The 24,522-nt window shown below is 44.8% G+C and overlaps 1 protein-coding gene across 1 annotated transcript in view; it reads left to right on the top strand.

Annotated features, from left to right (window-relative positions):
* LRRC27 (leucine rich repeat containing 27) overlaps window positions 1-19,109 on the top strand; it is a 92,557-nt gene extending 73,448 nt beyond the window's left edge. The window contains exons 6-7 of the mRNA XM_077455558.1: window positions 16,905-17,031; window positions 18,821-19,109. Of these exons, the coding sequence (XP_077311684.1) occupies window positions 16,905-17,031; window positions 18,821-18,931 (238 nt within the window). The 3' untranslated portion in view covers window positions 18,932-19,109. The remainder of the gene's footprint in view (window positions 1-16,904; window positions 17,032-18,820) is intronic.
* The last annotated feature ends 5,413 nt before the right edge of the window (window positions 19,110-24,522 follow it).

Here is a 24,522-nt window from a genome sequence, read left to right on the forward strand (position 1 = left end):
TGTGATGAATTACAGCTGAGACTGAGAGCCAGGCCTTCTCATCCAACATCAGTGCCTGACCTCACAAATGTGCATCTGGAAGAATGCCAGAATATTCCCATAGACACACTCCTAAACTTTGAAGATAGCCTTCCTAGAAGAGTTGAAGCTGTTATAGCTGCAAAGGGTGGGCCAACTCAATATTGGGCCCTATGTTCTAAGACTGGGATGCCATTAAATTGGATGTAAACCCACTCTCATCCTTCTAAGCTACTGCAATATTAGTTATATACATGCCTCCTGCATGTATACTTATCTGTCACATGTCTCCCCTCTGTCTGCTGTGAGACCCGGAAAACTGCAGATTTTGTGGGTGGGTCTGTTTTCCAGGGCTCAGTGGGTGGAGTCGTGATGTCAGTAGACTCCCCGCCCACCTCTACACTCCCCTTATCAACATGCATTTTCTCCTGTGTATTTCTTACACTGAACTTCTGCTATGATCACTAACATCCAGTTAACACCTAGAAAAGACCCCACACGACTGGGCACAGCTGATCTGAAATCCCGTACTCTATATTGTGCCAGACAAAAAAAAATAAAGAATTCGGGTTTACATCCACTTTAAAATATCTGTGCGTGTAAAGGCAGGTGTCCCAATACTTTTGGTAATATAGTGTAGCTATCTGCACAGCACTCAGATCTGCGATCACAGGGCCCTGGTAGGTGTCCCATCTTCACCTTCCTATGAGATGTTATTTGAGGAAACTTTGAGATGCGTTGTTCTCATTTGTTAAATGATAAAAGATTTGTGATCATAGAATAGTATTTTATTTAGATAAGTCTTTATCACTTTCACAGAAAAGCAGTCACCTTGTACAGCTCATAGAGCACTTCATCAATATATATATATATTTTTTACAATTCCCCTTCTTCAGTATATATTATGTTAAAAGGTAAATTACAACAAGGTATGTTATGGCCACCAACCATCGCAGCACTGCAGTCCACATTGGGGTTAATTTACTAAAACTGGAGAGTGCAAAATCTGGTGCAGCTGTGCATGGCAGCCAATCAGCTTCTAACTTCAGCTTCTTCAATTCATCCTTGACAATAAAATCTGGAAGCTGATTGGTTTCTATGCAGAGTTGCACCGGATTCTGCACGCTTTAGTTTTAGTAAATACCCCCCCCCCCCCCCTTTATGTTACACTTCTACCATGAAAAGTCCAGTTTAGGGATGCGCCGAAAATGGCCCTTTCGGCAATTTGCCGAAAGGAAAAAACGGCCGATAGTTGAGCCGAAAATGGGGCGGGGCCTGGGCCTGGTGCCGCCCATCATGGGAGGTGTATAGCGCAGGAGAGCCGCCTCCGCCGTCTGGTTCAATAGAGCGCCGGGAACATCACAGCTTTCATTTCAACAGCTGTGTGTTCCCCCGTCGCGCGCCGTCGCATACAGCCCCTTCCCCTTGTTCGGGGAACTTTGATAGACAGATCACCCGTCCAGATTGGACAGTGGATCTGTCTATCACAGTTCCCCGGACAAGGGGGAGGGGCTGTATGCGACGGCGCGCGACGGGTGAACATACAGCTATTGAAATTAAAGCTGTGATGTTCCCGGCGCTCTATTGAACCAGACGGCGGAGGCGGCTCTCCTCTCTCTTCGGGGACAACACTGGCTGCACAGGGGACAAAACACACTTATCTCTTTCATCATGTCGCCAGTCTCTGACCACCTCCTGTACCATGTCGCCAGTCTCTGACCACCTCCTGTACCACCTCCTGTACCATGTCGCCAGTCTGACCACCTCCTGTACCACCTCATGTACCATGTCGCCAGTCTCTGACCACCTCCTGTACCATGTCCCCAGTCTCTGACCACCTCCTGTACCATGTCCCCAGTCTCTGACCACCCCTGTACCATGTCGCCAGTCTCTGACCACCTCCTGTACCATGTCCCCAGTCTCTGACCACCACCTGTACCATGTCCCCAGTCTCTGACCACCCCCTGTACCATGTCTCCAGTCTCTGACCACCTCCTGTACCATGTCTCCAGTCTCTGACCACCTCCTGTACCATGTCTCCAGTCTCTGACCACCTCCTGTACCATGTCGCCAGTCTCTGACCACCTCCTGTACCATGTCGCCAGTCTCTGACCACCTCCTGTACCATGTCGCCAGTCTCTGACCACCTCCTGTACCATGTCGCCAGTCTCTGACCACCTCCTGTACCATGTCGCCAGTCTCTGACCACCTCCTGTACCATGTCGCCAGTCTCTGACCACCTCCTGTACCATGTCGCCAGTCTCTGACCACCTCCTGTACCATGTCGCCAGTCTCTGACCACCTCCTGTACCATGTCCCCAGTCTCTGACCACCTCCTGTACCATGTCCCCAGTCTCTGACCACCTCCTGTACCATGTCCCCAGTCTCTGACCACCTCCTGTACCATGTCGCCAGTCTCTGACCACCTCCTGTACCATGTCGCCAGTCTCTGACCACCTCCTGTACCATGTCCCCAGTCTCTGACCACCTCCTGTACCATGTCTCCAGTCTCTGACCACCTCCTGTACCATGTCCCCAGTCTCTGACCACCTCCTGTACCATGTCCCCAGTCTCTGACCACCTCCTGTACCATGTCCCCAGTCTCTGACCACCTCCTGTACCATGTCCCCAGTCTCTGACCACCTCCTGTACCATGTCCCCAGTCTCTGACCACCTCCTGTACCATGTCCCCAGTCTCTGACCACCTCCTGTACCATGTCCCCAGTCTCTGACCACCTCCTGTACCATGTCGCCAGTCTCTGACCACCTCCTGTACCATGTCCCCAGTCTCTGACCACCTCCTGTACCATGTCTCCAGTCTCTGACCACCTCCTGTACCATGTCCCCAGTCTCTGACCACCTCCTGTACCATGTCGCCAGTCTCTGACCACCTCCTGTACCATGTCGCCAGTCTCTGACCACCTCCTGTACCATGTCGCCAGTCTCTGACCACCTCCTGTACCATGTCGCCAGTCTCTGACCACCTCCTGTACCATGTCGCCAGTCTCTGACCACCTCCTGTACCATGTCCCCAGTCTCTGGCCACCTCCTGTATAAAAATATTTTTTAAAAACAGTCATTTTCTGTATCGGTGCTGCTTCGGTATCGGTTTTCGGCCTAGTGTATTTTTAATTTTTGGTATCGATTTCGGCACCAAAAAACCCATTCGGTGCATCCCTAGTCCAGTTGGTTGTACTTGCCCCCCTGGCCAAATGTTCCCAGCCCTCCACTGATACAAAAGGGTTATTTTATTAACGTTAAATTAACTGTTCACTTTTCAATGTGCAGTTGCTCTAGAGCAGCCTTTCTCAACCTTTTCAACACAGAGGAACCCTTGAAATAGTTCTCCAGTCTCGGGGAACCCCCTGATAAAAATTAGAAATCTACAACTCATGATACATTAGTGTGATGGTCAGTGGGAAGAATGGTCCTTACACTTGTGGTCATTGGGAAGAATTACCTCCTTACAGATATCTAAAAAGATCAATGGTGTCGGTGGGAACTTATCTGAGAGGCAGAAATTGCCCAATGCTGAAGGAACCTCTGGAGGAACCCTGGAGATTTTTTTTTTTTGTTTTTGCACATGGTTGGTTGCGTTTTGTAAAGTGAAGCTTTACCTCATTTACTAAGCTCTGGGCGACTGAACTTTCAAAAGTGCACAGTCTATTTCCCTTTAGTAAATCAACCCCAAAGTGACATTCTTTTCTATTTGAAAAGTTGTCAGGGTCGCATGACTAAGTTCCAAAAGCCAACCTAAAAAAATAAAATACTTTGCCCAGGGATAACCTTCTCCTTCCTAAATGTTTGGAACTTTCTGTGTCCCTGCAGGGTAGTGTCCCAGAAAGGTGTGTTCAGTATTCCCGGAAAGGCATTTGAGGCCAAATGCTTGGACATAAGAAAACCCATTGCTTTCAGCAGCGTGTGCGCAAACCGGCACCCTGCACAGGAAAAAGCCCATGTGCATTCTACACTTTGGGTGCGTTTAAGTGCATTTTTTTTCCATTGAAAGGTGCTGTCCGATATGCAATGTATACAAGGCATGCATCGTTAAGTGCGTCTGGTTCCATTGAACTTAGATATACTAAATGTAGTAGACTTCTGCCTCCTGAGTCTCTGGGGAGGGTAAAAGGGCCTTGTAAATGATTGATGGGGGCTTTGCGGAGGATCTGCCAGCCCTGACTGGATCTTTTCATTGGTTGGGCATTTTGATCCTCGCCACTATTCTTGTTGCCGTTTGTGGTAGAATTATGCTTGATAGCTTCAGCCTCTTCCTGGGAGTTCTTCACACTAAAAGAAAAATTAATAATCATGGTGGCTAGATACAATGGTAATACATATCAATGAAATGTTTTACCTCTCAAAGGAATTGTAAAATAAAACTCCTACTATTGAGATCTACTAACACTGAGGTTCTATGGGGTTAATCAGAACTGGTGCAAGGATTTTTGACACCATAGGCAAAACCTTATTTTGCTGCCTCCATTGGCTGTGCCCCTGACTCCACCCCCTTTGCCCTGCCCAGGTACCGTATATACTCGAGTATAGGCCGACCCGAGTATAAGCCGAGGCCCCCAATTTACCCCCAAAAAACTGGGAAACCTATTGACTCGTGTATAAGCCGAGGGTGAGATATGCCTGTCCATCCCTGTGTGTGTGTGTCCATCCATCCATCCATCCCTGTGTGTGTGTGTGTCCATCCATCCCTGTGTGTGTGTGTGTCCATCCATCCATCCATCCCTGTGTGTGTGTGTGTCCATCCATGTGTGTGTGTGTGTCCATCCGTGTGTGTGTGTGTGTGTGTGTGTGTGTGTGTGTGTGTGTGTGTGTGTACATTTTCTACATTCCCTAAAAGAGAGAACATGCAAATAAAGCATTGCATAGGGGGAGGATGCATGAAGTTGAGAGTTCCTGGGACATTAAGGCAGTGGACTGTGGAACTGGAGGAAGTAGGAATGTCAGCAGCACTTGCCAAACAGGTGTGGTAGTGATCAAAGTATGCAGATGGCACATAATGTGTGTGTGTGGCCTTGTGTGTCCAGCCTACCTGTGTCCCGAGCCTCCGTCCGGTCCCGAGCCTCCGTCCGGTCCCGTCCCGTCCCGAGCCTCCGTCCGGTCCCGTCCCGTCCCGAGACTCCGTCCGGTCCCGTCCCGTCCCGAGACTCCGTCCGGTCCCGTCCCGTCCCGAGCCGAGCCGAGCCTCCGTCCGGTCCCGTCCCAGGATCACCGCTCTTCGTCGGCGCCCATTCCCCTGTTCAAATGCCGCGCCTCCCTGTCTGTGATAGGCGGAACACAATTTCCCAGCAGTCTGTGTTCCGCCTATCACGGACATCCTCTGATCCTCGTCCATAGTATGAGGATGAGCGGATGTCCGTGATAGGCGGAACACAGACTGCTGGGAAATTGTGTTCCGCCTATCACAGACAGGGAGGCGCGGCTTTTGAAAGTTAGAATGGCCGCTGTCTGTCTGCTCGACACGCTGTTCGGGCAGACAGACGGCGATGACTCGAGTATAAGCCGAGGGGGGCACTTTCAGCCTCAAAAAAGAGGCTGAAAATCTCGGCTTATACTCGAGTATATACGGTATATGGTGGAGGTGGCAGGGGTCAGGAGTGTGTAATGCACAGAGTGCAGGGGTCAAGAGTGTGTAATACACAGAATGCAGGGGTCTGCATTTTGTTTACTACATACTGAGTGCAGGGTTGTGGGGTGTGCTACGTACTGAGTGCAGGGTTGTGGGGTGCGCTATGTACTGCGTGCAGGGGGAGAGGGGAGAGAGGAGAGCAGGGATGGACTGACAACTCATGGGGCCCCCGGGCAATAGGAGATTATGGGGCCCCCAGCCTTAGAGATGGCTGCCATGCCTGTGTGCCACCCTTTGGTAGAGCCCCCACTGTGTGCCACCCTGTGGCAGAGCCCCCAATGTCACCTGCCATCATCTTTGCACCTTGGTGCTTAGTGTGTTAAGCAGCTGGCAGGAAAAGGCTTTTAAAAAATGTCCACTTGTTGCAGCCTCTGAACTGCGCAAGTGAGTCGTAAAACCAGAGGAATAGTGAACGGCTGTGGTTGGTCTCAGATCGGGCAGTGGGGCATGTGAACAAAAGCCATGCTTGATGTGTGCCATGATGTCACTGCACAGGTGTACACCCAGACCTGCTCTGCTGCCTGATCCGAGTCCAAGCTCAGCAGTTCACCATTCAGATGGCCCCGAATGGCAACAAGTGCATTTTTCACAGGCATGGGATTGTTAGAGCGACTTCTGTTGAGCAGCAGTGGGCACACATTGATCATACAGTACACACACACACAGTATACACCAGTGGCGGCTGGTGCTCAAATTTTTTTGGGGGTACAAACAAAATGAGAAAAATACTGGAAAAAAAAAAAAAACTCAATTGCAGAATCCCTGTGCCCCATCAATTGCAGCCTCCCTGTGCCCCATCAATTGCAGCCTCAATGTGACTCCCCGGCAGCATTTAACCAGCACCCCCACCTGTTGTCTGACCGGCACTTACCCCATCTTGGTGGCGGGTCAGGCAGCGTGTGATGGTGGTGAGATGGGGAACGGGCAGCGGTGAGCTATGTCCTCCATGCTTACGCCCTGCATCTCTTCTTTCCTCCTGCTAGGCATCCAATAGGGGCGCTTGTCCTTTCAGCCAATCATGTGATGGGTATCAGACCCGCACTTCCTGAGAGGCGGTTCAGTGTTAGAAAAGCAAATATTAATTTGCTTTTCTAACACACCTGGATGGGCTCTGAGTGCTCTGCGCTCCAAGCCCACCCTAATTTGAAGCCTATTAGAGCTTATGGCTCTAATCAGGTGCTTTGAAATAAACCCCCCCTCCCCAGCCGCTGTAATTCAGGCGCTTGGCGTCCTAAAAGGGGCCGGATGCCCGAATAGAGGGTGGCCGCAGTGGCCATGCATAGATTTATTCTATACATTCTAGATATAGGGGGTGTAGTGATAGAGGGGACGGTGCCATTAATGGATGGACCACCCCTGGTATACACGCATACATAGTATACATATATACACACACACGCATTATATATATACATACATACATACACACACATGCACAGTAAACATACATAGTGTGCACCAGATTTTGTGCTCTCCGGTTTTAGTAAATCTACCCAAAAGTGCCATCCTTATTCCCTAAAAGTGTTATACATTACACACTCTACTAGAGTAAGTTGTAACAATAATGGCCATCAAATGTGAATGAAGTGAATACTTCAAAAATCAGTAAAGTTCATATAATAACAGTTTTTATATTTTATTGTGCTACGACATTCCCAAATACACAATCACGCTCCTTTAAACAAAGTTTTGTCAGTGTTCCTCATTGTATAATAGTGTTCCTAAACCGTGCTTGTTAAATGAATTGAATGGACTACACCTCCTGCACTCCGCGCTCCCAAACAATGCTCACCCCCAATAGGGTGTGCACTCACCAAAACTTTGTGACCCTCTTAGGTTAATAAGTGAGTCTACACCAGCTCTCTTTAGTTCTTCTCCTTCCAGACATTTTCCGGTCACTCCTTAGCTGTAAATCTTCCTTTCTTTATTCACTGAGGACTAAAGAAAGGAGGATTTAAGCTGATTTAAAGATCTGGGGGAGAGGAGTGACCAGAAAAGAGGCTGGAAGGAGAAGCATTAAAAAGAGCTGGTATAGACACACTTATTAACATAAGAGGGTCACAAAGTTTCGGTGAGTGCACATTCTGTTGGGTATAAGCACCATTTGGCAGCAGCTGAAGGAGGTGTATTATAGTCCATGGAATTCATTTAAGAAGCATGGTTTAAGAACACTCAACAATAAGGGACGCTGGAACAATTTTGTTTACCTATGATTGCTGACTACCCTTATGAAGGAATAGAGTCAGTTTGGTGCCTAGCATCGGCTTTAGCTAATATATTTCTCCAAACAGTAGTGCAGGATTGTATAATTGTTTAATTTGCAGAGTAGAACTGGAAGAGGCACAGGTTACTACACTACAAAATTCTCAAATAACCCTTTAAACACTGCTATACTCAACTCAGGGGCTGACTGACCATTCAGCCACTCGGGCACTGCCGAGGGCCCTGGGCCACTAGGGGGCCCCATAAGGGCTGCCAGCCTCAATAAAATCAGGGACAGTATGTAAAAATCTGTTTTTTGTTTACATCTGTCTCTGAAATGTCCCTTACCGACATCATTTTGGTTTAAAAATCCTGAGATTATAGCTGCCCCACCTCTCCAGTGCCTTCTCAGCCAAAAGAAACATGTCTGTGTATACTGTGTATACATGTTTGTGTATACTCTGTGATTGTATACTGTGTGTGTGTGTGTGTGTGTGTATACTGTATGGCCCCATAATCTCTGATTGCCTGGGGGCCCCATAATCTCCTATTGCCCGGGGGACCCATGAGTTGTCAGTCCGCCCCTGACTCAACTATAGCCCACCGCTATAGCAAACTTTTCCTTTGCTCCTAGAAGGCATGCAACAGATTTTAACTCCAGGTTTAGTGAACTTTATATATTTCACTTGGGCCAAGCCTGCCCCAGCTATTCACTAATGCCGTGTACACACAGGCGGAATTTCCAACAGAAAAAGTCAGACGGGAGTTTTTCATCGTATATTCCGATCGTGTGTACGTACCATCTGACTTTTTACGTCGAAAATTCTGACGGACCTAGGAAGAGAACATGTTCTACATTTTTCAGACGGAACAAATTCCTATCGGGAAAACCGCTCGTCTGTATGCTGTTCCAATGTACCAAAAACGACGCAAGTAGGAGACGGAAGCTATTGGCTACTGAACTTCCTTTTTCTAGTCCCGTCATACGTGTTGTATGTCACCGTGTTCTTGAAAGTTGGACTTTGGTGTGACCATGTGTATGCAAGACAGTTTCAGCGGAATTCCGTAGGAATTCCATTGGAGAAAACTTCAGAGTTTATTCTGATGGGAAAAACGCTCATGTGTACATGGCATAACACATGCAGCAGCTTTTAGCACTGTATGTAGCCACAGGATCATGTCACTGTACAGCAGTGCACCGCTTTGTATTCTTCCACGATGACGTCACTCCTGCGCATGTGCGCATGAGCCCTTGGTATGTCGGACCTTCAGAGCCCATGCGCCGCTGACATCATCGGCTGCATGCAGGGTGAATATCTCTCAAACGGTGCAAGTTTAGGAGATATTCATTTTACCTACAGGTAAGTCTTATTATAGGCTTACCTGTAGGTAAAAATAACAAAGCGCTTTAATGTGGTGATTTTAGTGGAAGGTTCACTTTAACATCTGATAGTTGCAGGCATTAAAAAATAAAAATGAGATAAGCAAAATGAAATATAAATGTATAATACCTAAAATACCGGTGGTTCCGAAGCTTGTATTCAGATCCACAAACACAGAGGGAAGGTATAAAGTACTGAGGAAGTTTACTCTCCAGCATCACTGTGGTTGCAGCAAGCTGTATGGTAGAAATGAATATACCGTATATACTCGAGTATAGGCCGACCCGAATATAAGCCGAGGCCCCCAATTTACCCCCAAAAAACTGGAAAACTTATTGACTCGTGTATAAGCCGAGGGTGAGACATGGCTGTCCATCCCTGTGTGTCCGTCCATCCCTGTGTGTGTGTCCGTCCATCCCTGTGTGTGTGTCCGTCCATCCCTGTGTGTGTGTCCGTCCATCCATCCATCCCTGTGTGTGTGTCCATCCATCCATCCATCCCTGTGTGTGTGTCCATCCATCCATCCCTGTGTGTGTGTCCATCCATCCATCCATCCCTGTGTGTGTGTGTCCATCCATCCATGCCTGTGTGTGTGTGTCCGTGCAGCCTTGTGTGTGTGTCCAGCCTACCTGTGTCCCGAGCCTCCGTCCCGAGCCTCCGTCCCAAGCCGTCGTCCCGAGCCGCCGTCGTCCCGAACCTCCATAGTCCCGAGCCTCCTCCGTCCCGTGCTGAGCCGAGCCTCCGTCCTTCCAGGATCGCCGCTCTTCTCGGCGGCCATTCTACAATTCAAAAACCGCGCCTCCGCCTCCGCCTGTGATAGGCGGAACACTCAATTTCCCAGCAGCCTGTGTTCCGCCTATCACGGACATCCTCTCATCCTCGTCCGTAGTACGAGGATGAGCGGATGTCCGTGATAGGCGGAACACTGACTGCTGGGAAATTGAGTGTTCCGCCTATCACAGGCGGAGGCGCGGCTTTTGAATTGTAGAATGTCCGCCGTCTGTCTGCTCGATACGCTGATCGAGCAGTCAGACGGCGATGACTCGAGTATAAGCCGAGGGGGGTACTTTCAGCCTCAAAAAAGAGGCTGAAAATCTCGGCTTATACTCGAGTATATACGGTACTAGTTAGTTTAGTAGGCTACAAAACGTAATAAAAGCTTCAATTCTTTGACCCTTTTTTTTTTCTTTTTTAACTTAACTTTATTGCTATTATTAGGGCGCTGACAAAGCCCCCATGAGAGTACAGAGCAGGCAACAGGTTCTCTTTATGTAGACTAATATCAGTTCTGCACTCTGTTGAAGCTGATTAACGTTTACAAATTCTTTTTGGTTTTTCTATTTTTAGAAATTTCCACACTTCCCTGAAATATTATGTTATATGTATAATGCATGAATCAGCTCTTGGTGCTTTCTGGTGAAAATACCATAATGCCTTATTTTCAACTGACCTGGGCATTCCACAGTTCATCTCGCTCCTGTGCCAACCTCCAATGGATATACCCCATCATGGCAATTAATAGGTTTAGCATTGTGACGTTGGAGATTAACCTCCCTGGCGGTGATCCTGAGTCTGGCTCGGGCTGGGATTTCAGTACTACGAGCGATAACCCCGAGCCAGACTCGGGATCGCATCGCTGGATACAGGGAGAAGTTACTTACCTTGTCCCCTGGATCCAGCGATGTCCTCCACGCTGTGTGTGCGAGCTGTCCTCCGCTCGATTCACACAGTGCCCGAGTGCCGCCGAGCTCCGTTCCCTGCGATGTTACGACGCACGGAAGCGGAGATCGGCGCCAAATTCAAAAAGGTAAAAACACACAAAACACATACAGAACTGTAATCTTACAGATTACAGTACTGTATAAAAAAAATCCACCCCCCCCCTTTGTCCCTAGTGGTCTGTCCAGTGCCCTGCATGCACTTTTATATTATAAATACTGTTTTTTCTGCCTGGAATTTGGAGATTGTCCATAGCAACCAAAAAGTGTCCCTTTATGTCAAAAGTGATTTTAGACCAACTAGAAAACAGTGATATTAAATTAGAATCACTTTCAGAATTGAGTGATAGCGATTTGTTGGGAAATTCTTCATCAAACACTAAATCTAATGACAGTGACAATTCTGCAAATGAGCAAATTTCAGTGTTTTTGGATTTGATTACATTATTGAATAATTTTCATTATTATTTATCATTATTTATTATATTATAAATGTTATCATACCCGGGATGTCTGCTAGACTCTGGTTTGAACAGATTTAAGAGAGTTATTCCTAAGAATTGCAGGCCTACAATATAAAACGCCAAATTTCCATGCAAAATAATTGTACCGCTTTCAGCACCTAAAATCAGAACTAATCATACCGCCAGGGAGGTTAAGGTGAAGGGGAAATATATCACACCATACATGACTGGCAGGTCTATGGCGTAGTTGGCCAGAGAGTTGATGAAGAGCTGGTACGTACTGTAGAGTGGCATAGGATAGCTGTAAAACGCCTCCAACTTATTTGGATCCCTTGGAATGCTATGTACAATGCTAAAATGGAAAGAAGAAAAAGATTGTTAATGGAATAATACAAGGGACATTGTGAGTCCCATACAACCACAAACTTACAGCTCTTTTTGGCAAACCATCTTTCCCTCCATAGATGTCCTCCTGCCGCCCCTTTCTCCTAAAAAAGATAACTTCCTGCACCTTCTAGCGTGAACCCTTCCTTCCCCCATGATAGCACCTTTTAAAGAGCTGCTCCACAATTTAAATTTCCTCCAAAACACATGCACTGCCCCAGTTATTCCATAAATGTACCCCCCTAAGTCCCCCCCCACCCCCCGCTGGCCTCATCCTCAGATGGATCTACCATACATGTCCTCTACTAACAGCCTACTCCGCCACTAATACCTTTCTGGACTGCAATCCCATTTCCCACCTGCACCATCACAGTCATGACCCTACCCTGCGGACTACTGTCTACCATCCATGAACCTAACCTTCCCACCCCCCTTGCCACCCACTTTAAAGTGACCTCTCTTTGCAAACCGATGTGTCTGTCTTAACCGACTTGCAGACAGGTGCAGTCAACTTTCTTCACTGCAGGTGTTGCTCTTCTGCAGAGGCACTGCCGTTGGAGTGGAAGTCAGGAGAACATGGTTCCTCTATGGTTTCCTGGCTCACTGGTGAAGCTATCCCATTGGATGCTGTCACCTCCATGTGACTCTAGAAGCCATCTTGGGTCAGGCAGAGCCTCCCAGATTTGCCGTGCATTTTTGTGGTAGAGTAGGGACAGGTACCCCACCATGTTTGGACAGAGCTAGATGCAGGGAAAAGTTCCCGAGGAGGAGGGAAAGCAAAAGACTCACAAATTCTCGGGACATCTGCCTGCTTGGGCACAAGACAGCCAGGCCTCATTCTACCCCCTCTACAGACTTCAGTTCGGCTGAATCCTGCTCTCTACACACTGTTGGAACTGTGAGTGTTTCCAGTTAGACTGCCTTCCCACTGTTATTTGTGACCCATTTCTGCATTATTTCAATACAAGTTCTTTCATTGCACTGAGACTGAGTGTATTATTGCCACTGTACCATGCTGCACCCCACCTTCAAGCTACCCCCTTAACATCCTTCCCTTCCACTCTACACCAAACATTCAAGGATGCAAGACAGGTACTGTTAGAAGAGATCATATGCTGGGAGTAATATTGTGAAGCCCTTTAAAAGGAACCGGGCAGGACAGAATTCTACAAGTTGCCAGTGCTTGTTTTTCAGGATGCAAGCTCTGGGACCGTCATCATTCCTTCACTATTAGCTGGTCACAGACCAGAAACAAGGATGACCATATCACATCTTGCCACTTCTTAAGTTGCATGCTTGTTTTGGGATAGAAATCCACTATGAAGACAACATCAGGGTGAGAACAAGGATGGTTGTCCCAGGTCAGTTACTTGCTAGAAAAACATGGTCAAGGATATCCACCCTGGAGCTTGCACCTTTTAAAGAAAAATCAGCAATTGCAACTTCTATATTATTCTCTCAGGACAAGTTGTCTTTAAAATGACCCTGTCAGGTTAAATAGAGATTCCGCTGAATGTTTTGGCTTGATAGTTAGCAATTTTGTCTTGTTAAACTAAGGTCCTCAGTTTGAATCCCAGTCAGGACACTTTTTTCATGGAGTTTGCATGTTCTCGGTGTGCCTGCGTTGGTTTCCTCCCACACTCCAAAGACATGCTGGTAGGTTAGTTGGCTCTTTTCCATATTGGCCCTAGTATGTACTGTATGTAGGACAGGGACTTTAGATTTCTGAGGGCACGGACTGATGTGAATTTCAGTATATAAAGCATAGCTCCCAAACGTCCCTAATTTCGAGGGACTGTCCCTGATTTGGAGCAATGCCCATCCGTCCCTCATTCTTCCCCATTTGTCCCTCATTTTGGTCTTTTTATCTATCAAAAGATGGTTTCCAGTGCTAAACATTTACGGTAATCTGATTTCTAAATTGCTGCATTTGTAAATTCCAAAAGCCAATATAAAGGAATAGTAGTGGTAAAAAAATTACAGTTCTCCTTTAAGGGGGCGTGGCAAGGGGTGTGTCCTATGCCTGCATACTTTTGATAGGTGTCCCTCATTCCCATCTGAAAAAGTTGTGAGGTACAGTATGTATAAAGTGTTGTATAAATAGTCAATGCTGTATAAATACCTGTAATAAATAAGTCCACTGCATAAAAGCAGTAGTATAGTCTCCTCTCTGGCTTTTTGTGTCCCACCTCTCCTCTGTTCCACTGCTGCACCCTCAGTAGGACTCTTTGGCATTCAACATTCCCAGGAGTGTGGGAATGCCAGTGTCCTCAACCTATGGCTGTGGTTCCATCACTCGACCACTATGAGTGCTGTGTCCTGTAGTGATGTACAGTGCCTTGCGAAAGTATTCGCCCCCCTTGAACTTTTCAATCCTTTGCCACATTTCAGGCTTAATATCTTTATAAAGATATAAAATTAAAATTTTTTGTGAAGAATCACCAACAAGTGGGACACAATTGTGAAGTGGAACGAAATCTATTGGATTTTTGAAACTTTTTTAACTTATAAAAAAAATGAAAAGTGGGGCATGCAAAATTATTCGGCCCCCTTGCGTTAATACTTTGTAGAGCCACCTTTTGCTGCGATTACAGCTGCAAGTCGCTTGGGGTATGTCTCTATCAGTTTTGCACATCCAGAGACTGAAATTCTTGCCCATTCTTCCTTGCAAAACAGCTCGAGCTCAGTGAGGTTGGATGGAGAGCGTTTGTGAACAGCAGTTTTCAGCTCTTTCCACAGATTCTCGATTGGATTCAGGTCTGGACTTTGACTTGGCCATTCTAACACCTGGATACGTTTATTTGTGAACCATTCCTTTGTAGATTTTGCTGTATGTTTGGGATCATTGTCTTGTTGGAAGATAAATCTCCGTCCCAGTTTCAGGTCTTTTGCACACTCCAACAGGTTTTCATCCAGAATGGTCCTGTATTTGGCTGCATCCATCTTCCCCTCAATTTTAACTTCCCTGTCCCTGCTGAAGAAAAGCAGGCAGGAAGAAAATCATCAAACCATGATGCTGCCACCACCATGTTTGACAGTGGGGATGGTGTGTTGAGGGTGATGAGCTGTGTTGCTTTTACGCCAAACATATCATTTTGCATTGTGGGCAAAAAGTTTGATTTTGGTTTCATCTGACCAGAGCACCTTCTTTAGACGAGACTTTTTATGGATATCTTTGAGAAATGGCTTTCTTCTTGCCACTCTTCCATAAAGGCCAGATTTGTGCAGTGTACAACTGATTGTTGTCCTATGGAAAGACTCTCCCACCTCAGCTGTAGTTCTCTGCAGTTCATCCAGAGTGATCATGGGCCTCTTGGCTGCATCTCTGATCAGTCTTCTCCTTGTCTGAGCTGAAAGTTTAGAGGGACGGCCAGGTCTTGGTAGATTTGCAGTGGTCTGATACTCCTTCCATTTCAAAATGATCGCTTGCACAGTGCTCCTTGGGATGTGTAAAGCTTGGGAAATCTTTTTGTATCCAAATCCATCAGTGCCTATCAGGGCTATCTATCAGTGCCGCATATCAGTGCCGCATATCAATGCCTCCTCATCAGTGAAGAAGAAAACATACTTACTGTATATGCCGGTGTATAAGGCGACCGGGCATATAAGACAACCCCCTAATCTTACCGGTTTTTAAGCGTTTTTTCCCTGTAGTTACCGTATAAGACGACCCTCCTTCCGAGGCTTCCGACGCTTCATATTTCTTCCTTCTTGCTGGAGCTGGCGCCATATCCTTCTTCCTGTTTTTGCTGGAGCCAATCACGGTGAGCGATGTATTCTAATAATTAATGAATACAAAGCCTGCTTGGATTGGCAGAGGCTGTAACATCATCAGCCCGCGCCTCTCTGACTCTCAAAGCCAGAGGTTGTTACTCCAATCCGAGCAGGCTCTCTATTCATTTGAATGCATCGCTCACCGGGATTGGCTTAGCGGTATATACTGTATGTAGCCAAAGCTAAATACAGTATTACTGAACACTCAGCAGGCATCCGAGGGGCTGACCCGGCGTATAAGACGACCCCTGCTTTTTGGCCAGTTTTTTTGTAAAAATACGATAAAAAAAAAAACTTTTTTTTTTATTTATTTTTTTTGCTTAGCAAAAAATAAAAAGCCCACCAAAAGAAATCCCTATTTGTAGGAAAAAAATATATAAAAATGTATTATGGGTACAGTGAGGCATGTCCACGCAATTCACATTTCATCTGATTTCTAAATGGCTCTATTTGTAAATCCCGAAAGCCGGTATAAAGGAATAGTAGTGGTAAAAAAAGCACTTGTGGGTTTAACTAATCTTGTTTGTTTTTTTGTACAATTCTCTGTTAAGGGGGCGTGGCAAGGGGTGTGTCCTATGCCTGCATACTTTTGCTGATAAGTGTCCCAGTAGCAGATCAGCTAGTTTTATGTCGGACTCTAAATCTGAGCATACAATATGATTGTACAGTCTACATTAGATCTACCAATGTCTGTATAGCACAAGGACCTACCCAATTGGATGCAGATTGAACTCGTGGTTTGGACAGGGCCTCATGCTATATTGGTGTTAGTAAGTCTAACGAAGACTGTACAGAGTCTGTACAAACAGAATGTAATGTACATGGGTAGCTTAACAGAATATAATCCTTAGCAAAAGAAATCCCATGCATAAAGAGTTTTTTCCAGTAATAGTACAGTGGTCTCCAAATCGTGGCCCAGGGGGTCAGTTGTGGCCCTTTGCATGCCTTTATCTGGCCCTTGCGGCACTATTTCACCGACTGACACTAATGATGGGGCACCATTCTCCCTACTGGCGCTATTCTTCCATTGATACCAACAATAGGGCACTAATTCTCCCAATAAAACCAATGACGGGGCACTTCTTTGCTTAGAAATTTTGGAGACCCCTTGTTTAGAATGATGCCTTTCCTTCTTCGTTCAAAATTATCCCAATAGTTCCAAAAGTACCAAGTATGTATAATATGCAAATCCGCATCCCAATTCAGGTTTTTCTGTCAAAACTGCCACCTTGGCATACATTCCTTGAAAATCAGGTCAACGTCTTTTAGCCGAGGCAAGAGAATCTTTGTGTTATAAAACTTTATAATTTCTTATGCATAGAGTGTCCAGAGACCTCCGACTGGAACAACGCATCAGAGAGCATATCCAGGCCATGCAGGAGAGGAAGAGAAACCCCAAGAATTCTGTACAGGAAGAGATGGAGGCGGCCAGGAAGGAATTGGAGATGGTAAGTTACTTTTCATTTCACTAGAACGGGCAAGGTGACACAACTTACTGGAATGTACTTCTACCAATAACTGGGTAAAGGAGATTAAAGGGCAGTCCCTCCCTCATGTTTGCATGAAGGGTAAAACAAATCGTGTTGGTGGGTAAAACCAATTCTATTGCCTGAACAGTGTATCCAGGTGGATTTTGCCTTGTTTTTTCAGGACAAAATGGGCTTTCTGGTGAAGCCATTCCTTTGTTAATTTGGATGTTTGCTTTGGGTCGTTGACATGCTGAAGGATGACGTTCCTCTTCATGTTCAGCTTTCTAGCAGAAGCCCGAAGGTTTTGTGCCAATATTGATTGATATTTGGAACTGTTCATAATTCCCTCTACCTTGACTAAGGCCCCTGTTCCAGCTGACAAAAACAGCTGCAAAGCATGATGCTGCCACCACCACGCTCCGCGATGGGTATGGTATTCTTTTGGTGATGGTGCAGTGTTGTTTTTGCGCCAAACATCTCTTTTGGTATTATGGCCAAAAAGTTCAACCTTGGTTTCATCAGACCAGAACACATTTTCTCACATGCTTCTGGGAGACTTCAGATGTGTTTTTGCAATTTTTTTGGATGTTTTTCTTTGTAAGAAAAGGCTTCCGTCTTGCCACTCTACCCCAAAGCCCAGACATATGAAGAATACAGGAAATTGTTGTCACCACACAGCCAGTACTTGCCAGATATTCCTGCAGCTCCTTTAATGTTGCTGTAATTATTGGTAGCCTCCCTAACCAGTTTTTTTTTTTCATCTTCTTTTCATCAATTTTGGAGGGACGTCCAGTTGTAACTGTTGTGCCATATTTTCTCCACTTGATGGTGACTTCACTGTGTTCCATGGTATATCTAATGCCTTGTAAATTCTTTTGTATCCTTCTCCTGACTGATACCTTTTAACAATGAGATTCCTCTAATGCTTTGGAAGCTCTATGTGGACCATGGCTTTAGCTATAGGATGCGACTAAAAAAATGTCAGGAAAGACCTACTAGAACAGTTGAACTTTATTTGGGGTTAATCAGAGGCACTTTAAATGATGGCAGGTGTGAACTGACTCCTATTTAACATGAGTTTGAATGTGATTAATTATGAATACAGCTACATCCCCAGTTATAAGAGGGTGTGCACACTTATGCAACCACATTATTTTATTTTTTTATTTTTACTTCTTCCTCCCCTAAAAGATTTCAGTTTGATTTTCAGTTGAATTGTACAGTTTGTAGGTCACATTAGAGATGGAGAAAGTTCTGAAATGATTTATCTTTGTCTCATTTTTTTTACATCACATGAACCTGACATTTTAACAGGGGTGTGTAGACTTTTTATATCCAATGTATATACACTTTTCAGATAACAAATCTAGACAAAGTAGGGATTCACCCACTTCTGTGTATATAAAATCGGATGTCCTGCTGTTTAGGTCTAAATGACAAAATGTCTGGTGCCTCTCTCCTGTTGTATACAGTGTGAATATTTACTTGAATACATTTTTTTTTAAAGTGCAAAACTTTTACTTTTGGAGTTTGCAGCATAATAAAATATAAATAATAATGAAAAAAAAAAACCTGTACATTTTCTTTAAAACCAAAATAATCTCCATTATTATTCAGGCCTGTGGGATTAATTGGTGCTGTCTGTATTCTAATTTCCTTGGATACTGTTTTTACATTTTAACATATAAAAAACATTTTTATTTTACTTGCTCTAAATTGGGGAAAAAAGCTAAAAAAAAATGTTACGGTTTATTTTGTTTATTTCCAGGCCACCTTGCTTCAAGCAGAAATATTACAGAGAAAAAGAGAACAAGATACACCTCTGGAATATCGTTTTACTGCCTTCACAGGGGAAATTTCCTCTACCGCCTCTCCATGAGGAAAACCTCCAAACCTCTTTACAATGACAAATGAAAAAACAAAAAACTTTTTAATAGGTTTTTAAGCAGCACGTTATGTATGTTGAATGCTTAGTTCTTTAATTATATTATTGAATTCCACACCACAATGTGAAATGTTTTTTGTAATTTAAAATTACAGAAAAATTATTCTTTTAATTTTTGTGTCTTGTTTTTTTATTTTATGTAAATGATTCAAAGACATACCATGTTTATTGGCGTTTAACACGTGCCAGCACATAACACACACCCCAAGTTTAGGAGGGAATTTTAAGGAAAAAAAAAATCTTACATTTATATGCCCATCAGTGCAGCCTTTTCAGTGTCCATTGCAGTCTTGTCAGTGCAGCCTTGCCCCCAGTGCCCATTGCAGCATTGTCAGTGCAGCCTTGCCAGTGCAGTCTTGCCCCCAGTGTCCATCGCAGCCTTGGATGAATTTAAAATTGGTGCCGCCGAGACTTGCCGGAGCGGAGCGAACGCTGCCGAGATCGCAGGGACTAGGCGGAGCCGAGATACACCTAGCCGAGTGTACTACAGGTAAGCCTTATTATAGTCTTACCTGTAGGTACAAGTTTAAAAATAGACTATACAACCGCTTTAACAGATGCTATGGATTCTGCAGAGTTTAGATTAGACCCATCTCAAATACTGAAATACCTGGGTCTTGCGCTGGACATGAATTTTCCCAGAATTTTTCTCCCTCGAGACAAACACCCATATCGTCGTTCTCAGGCCATGGCCCTTCAGGCCCAGAGGAAGCCCTTGGCTCATTGGGCCTAATGGTAGCCTCCTTTTGAGGCAGTGCATGTGCACAGTTTCACTACACACTGTTGCAACTCAACATTAAGGCTGCATGGAACAATGCATCTTAACCCCATGGCCAGACCCTCCCTGATGTGGTGGATTTCCAGTCTGGGGCTAGAATAAGTGAAAACCTTTCATCTGCAGTTGTGGGTGGTTTTAACAGATTCCAGCCTGTCAGGCTGGAGAGCAGTCTTGAATTCACGGGACTTGGTCACTGGAGGACACTTACCTTCTTAACAACATTCTTGAACTCAGGATAATTCAGCTATCCCTTTGACGCTGCACTGCTAATGGAAAGACACCCCAAAAGAGTACATTTGGACAATACCATTGCCATGGCCTACATCAATCACCAAAGAGGTGCCAGAAGCAGACTTGACCCTTTCTTGGGCAGAGCTTCACTTTCTGGCCCTGTCATCTGTTCACATCCTAGGTGTGAAAAATTGTCAGATGATGTTCTCAGCCGTCAGCGTCAATATCCAGGGAATGAGCTCTCCATCCAGGGGTCTTTCAAGCCCTTTGCCACAGGTGGAGAATGCCAAAGCAAACTAGACAGGTTTATCACCACGTTGGGGGACTCTCAGGCCTTCACATTAAACGCCCTGGTAAAACCGTACAATTTGTGACTGCGCCTTCAGATTCTCTCACCTACTCCGCATGATTGGGAAGGAAGGCATTCTGGTGATACTCATCACAAGTGAATCCACTGGCGAACTAGCACGCTGTGTGAACAGACTTCAGTAATATCTGTATAGTAGTTGTTCCAGTGCAGAATTTTTGGGATCTCCCCCACTCCATAGGACTGGCACTCACCTTCTGCAATAGATCTAAGCTAAAATAAATTAGTTAGGTAACCCACAGTCCTCTGGGGTAAGAATATAATTTAGTCTGAATAGCGTTAATCCTTTAAGATGTTCTCAATAACATTCAGAGAAGAGGACATTACACAAGTGACGTCACAGTTGGGACAGGATGGATTCACAATACACCACCATATGGCTGGGTCTGTGGTAGTGATCACAGGGTGTTACATGATTTTTATATGTGCACAAGTGTGGTGCACTGCACGTGTAAGTATGGTTATGTAGAAAGCATATATGGCTTTACACTATTTTGCTTTGATAGAAAAAAAGGGAGAGAAAAATTGCACTACAGTAATTGCAATAATTTCTATGCACAAATATAGATATTTAATTCACATGAGGGCACAGTTCTAATATCTACCAACTATACAAAAATAAGAATAAAATAGAGAAAAAGAACGCGCTCCTCCCAAAATTAATAACAGAAAATAATCCAAAACCTCCACGTCTTGGGTCTAGTACCCAAAGAGGATGAATTATATCAAATGATTACAGCATACAAAGGTTAGGACCAAAACATTGCAAATTATACCCATAAACCTATTTGTGAAAACTTAAATTAAATAAAGAAATATATGGGATGAAATTTTGAAAAAACAAGAAAAAAATTATGAAAAAAAGACAATATGCTGGATGATTCATATACAATAGTCCTCAAAGGAAGTCCAACTGTGAGAAATCCAGATATATAAAAAAACACCATGTGACATGTAGATGATTGAAGAAGATAAAGTCCTTCACTTCATATTCCTGTTGTTATTGTGAAGTGTGCAAAATTTTACCACCACCAAAAGATAAGATGGCTCCTTACCAGATGTTTTAAACCAAATTGCGTGTAAAAGCAAAGGAGACCGTACACACTCCTCAATCTTCCAATGGCTATAGATCTTTTCAAACTATGACTCAGTGACCCAGATCCCAGTTTGTGTTGACCGATGTTCCTATCTTCCCCCAACCGGTATGAATGAGAATTTCCAAGGTGATAACAGCGTAACACACCGCCCTACGCGGTGGGATGTCGCTGTGATTGGCTGTGCGGCGGAGGCCGTGTTTGGTTTTGCTTCCGCCGCGCTGTAGAACGAGGCGCGGTTTTCTCACGGAGGGGGGAGCCAACAGATTATATATAAATAAGAGGTGATTCAGCGTACCACCCGTGCTCCGAGACGACGTGATTTATCACGAAACGCCTAGGGCGGTGTGTTACGCTGTTATCACCTTGGAAATTCTCATTCATACCGGTTGGTGGAAGATAGGTTTATGGAGGTGTGCGTACGGCCGGCGCTATCCACCTGAATAGCCATATCTTGTTGCATGTTTGTAAGTGCAATTTTTAATTTCCTTTTTTATTAAATGAGTGATTTTACACTATTTGGAGCGTTTCTCTCTTTTATGGTAGAACATCGGTCAACACAAACTGGGATCTGGGTCACTGAGTCATAGTTTGAAAAGATCTATAGCCATTGGAAGATTGAGGAGCGTGTACGGTCTCCTTTGCTTTTACACGCAATTTGGTTTAAAACATCTGGTAAGGAGCCATCTTATCTTTTGGTGGTGGTAAAATTTTGCACACTTCACAATAACAGGAATATGAAGTGAAGGACTTTATCTTCTTCAATCATCTACATGTCACGTGGTGCTTTTTTATATATCTGGATTTCTCACAGTTGGACTTCCTTTGACTATTGTATATGAATCATCCAGCATATTGTCTTTTTTTCATAATTTTTTCTTGTTTTTTCAAAATTTCATTTCATATATTTCTTTATTTAATTTAAGTTTTCACAAATAGGTTTATGGGTATAATTTGCAATATTTTGGTCCTAACCTTTGTATGCTGTAATCATTTGATATAATTCATCCTCTTTGGGTACTAGACCCAAGACGTGGAGATTTTGGATTATTTTCTGTTGATAATTTTGGGAGGAGCGCGTCTTTTTCTCTATTTTATTTTTCTTTGATGCCCTCTTCTCTGAGTGTTAGACCATAATCTTGAACCTATGTCACATAGAAGCTTTGATAGTCACAGCTCTTTCCAATACATTCCTCAATTAGAATCTACTTCTTCAAGATGGGTTTGTGTCACTAATTGGCGTGTTACCTAATTACCTGTAAAAACGTATCCATACCCCCATATATGTAGCGTATGTACTTTTCTCTATAGATTTTATGCAGTCAAGGGAGATGACTGGTTTTGATGGAACACCAGAAAACATGATGGGCCTAACTAAAAAGGGCTTTGTGGTCTTACTTTGTGAGCAGATGGTAAGCCGCTTACCGTAAAAGCCTTTCCGCTGCCTATCTGGTTCAGCTGCCTTTCAGCCACATTCCTGGAAGAGCGAGACCTGAAAACCATTAGGCTCCCTCCTTTTAAACCCCATGCAAGTACCACCATCACCACAGGCTAATGCCAGTGGGGAAAACTTGAATCTCCATGCTACTAGACCTGTGTATACTCCACCCTGGTATACAGTTAGGTCCATATATATATGTGGACACAGGTACAATCTTAGATTTTTTCAGGTATTTACCAAAACATATTCAAGCTATAGTTATATATTGGATATGGGCTGAAAGTGCACACTGTCAGGTTTAATATGAGGTTATGTACAGCCAAATTGGAGGAAGGGTTTGGGAACTACAGCTCTTAAGAATAGCCATCGCTCCTTTTTCAAGGGACTAAAAGTAATTGGACAATTGAATTAAAAGCATACAATTCACTATAGCCGCTACTACTTTTAATCAACTTTTTTTCCTTTAGAAATGTAATTGCTTGTTCACAGACATCCATTCCTTTCGCCAAAGTATTTCTTCAGTGTCCACTTAGTGTCTCCTAGTGCCCCCTGTCCACCAGGGCAGTCCTACCTTGTGAGTAGCAGAAAGAGTCCTTAAAGTATCAAGTCAGTGAGTCCATGTCCTGGAACCCCTGTATCCTTGCAAAAGTATTCACCCCCTTGGGATTTTTCGTATTTTGTTGCCTCACAACCTGGAATTAACATGGATTGTTTGAGGATTTGCATCATTTAATTTACAGAACATGACCACAACTTTGAAGATTTTTTTTTTAATTATAGGACAAAATAACAGAAAAAGTCATGTGTGGGAGTAGTGCTGGTAAGAACAGAAAATGAAGGCAGGTGGTCAAAGCTTGAAGTAGGGGGGCCAGGTGGTAGTAGAATGGGTGATAAAAAAAAGTTTTACGTTTCTCAGAAAAATACATGACATTTTGTATTGACAGCATTCCTACTTTGTAAGCACAATGACAGAGACCAGGCAGATTTAAATCTAGAAATCAAATTACAGTGTACTATTTCTCAAAAAAATTGAATAAATATTGAATTTCTCTCCCTCCCCCTCTCTCCCTCTCCCTCTCCCCCTCTCTCTCTCTCTCTCTCTCTCTCTCTCTCTCTCAACCCTCTTCCCCCCCTCCCTCTCTCTCCCTCCCCCTCTCTCCCTCCCCCCCTCCCTCTCTCTCCCCCTCTCTCCCTCCCCCCCCCCTCCCTCTCTCTCCCTCCCCCCCTCCCTCTCTCTCTCTCCCCCCCTCCCTCCCTCCCTCCCTCCCTCCCTCCCTCCCTCCCTCCCTCCCTCCCTCTCTCTCCCTCCCTCCCTCCCTCCCTCCCTCTCCCTCCCTCTCTCTCCCTCTCTCCCTCCCCCTCTCTCCCTCCCCCTCTCTCTCTCCCTCCCCCTCTCTCCCTCCCTCCCTCTCTCTCCCTCCCTCTCTCTCTATCGCTCCCTCCCTCTCTCTATCCCTCTCTCTCTCCCCCTCCCTCTCTCCTCCTCCCTCTCCTCACACAGAAGCCACTGGTTATTTGGGCCTATTTTCTCCACTCACAGCATGCACAGCCAGGTTCACTTCATTTTCAGCATACTTCCTTTGGCTCAAGTATTGGTCGAGGGGTTGTTGTTTT

This window comes from Lithobates pipiens, unplaced genomic scaffold, assembly GCF_037356315.1.
Source record: "Lithobates pipiens isolate NorthernLeopardFrog02 unplaced genomic scaffold, aLitPip1_a1.2 Scaffold_25, whole genome shotgun sequence".
Classification (NCBI taxonomy): Eukaryota; Metazoa; Chordata; class Amphibia; order Anura; family Ranidae; genus Lithobates; species Lithobates pipiens.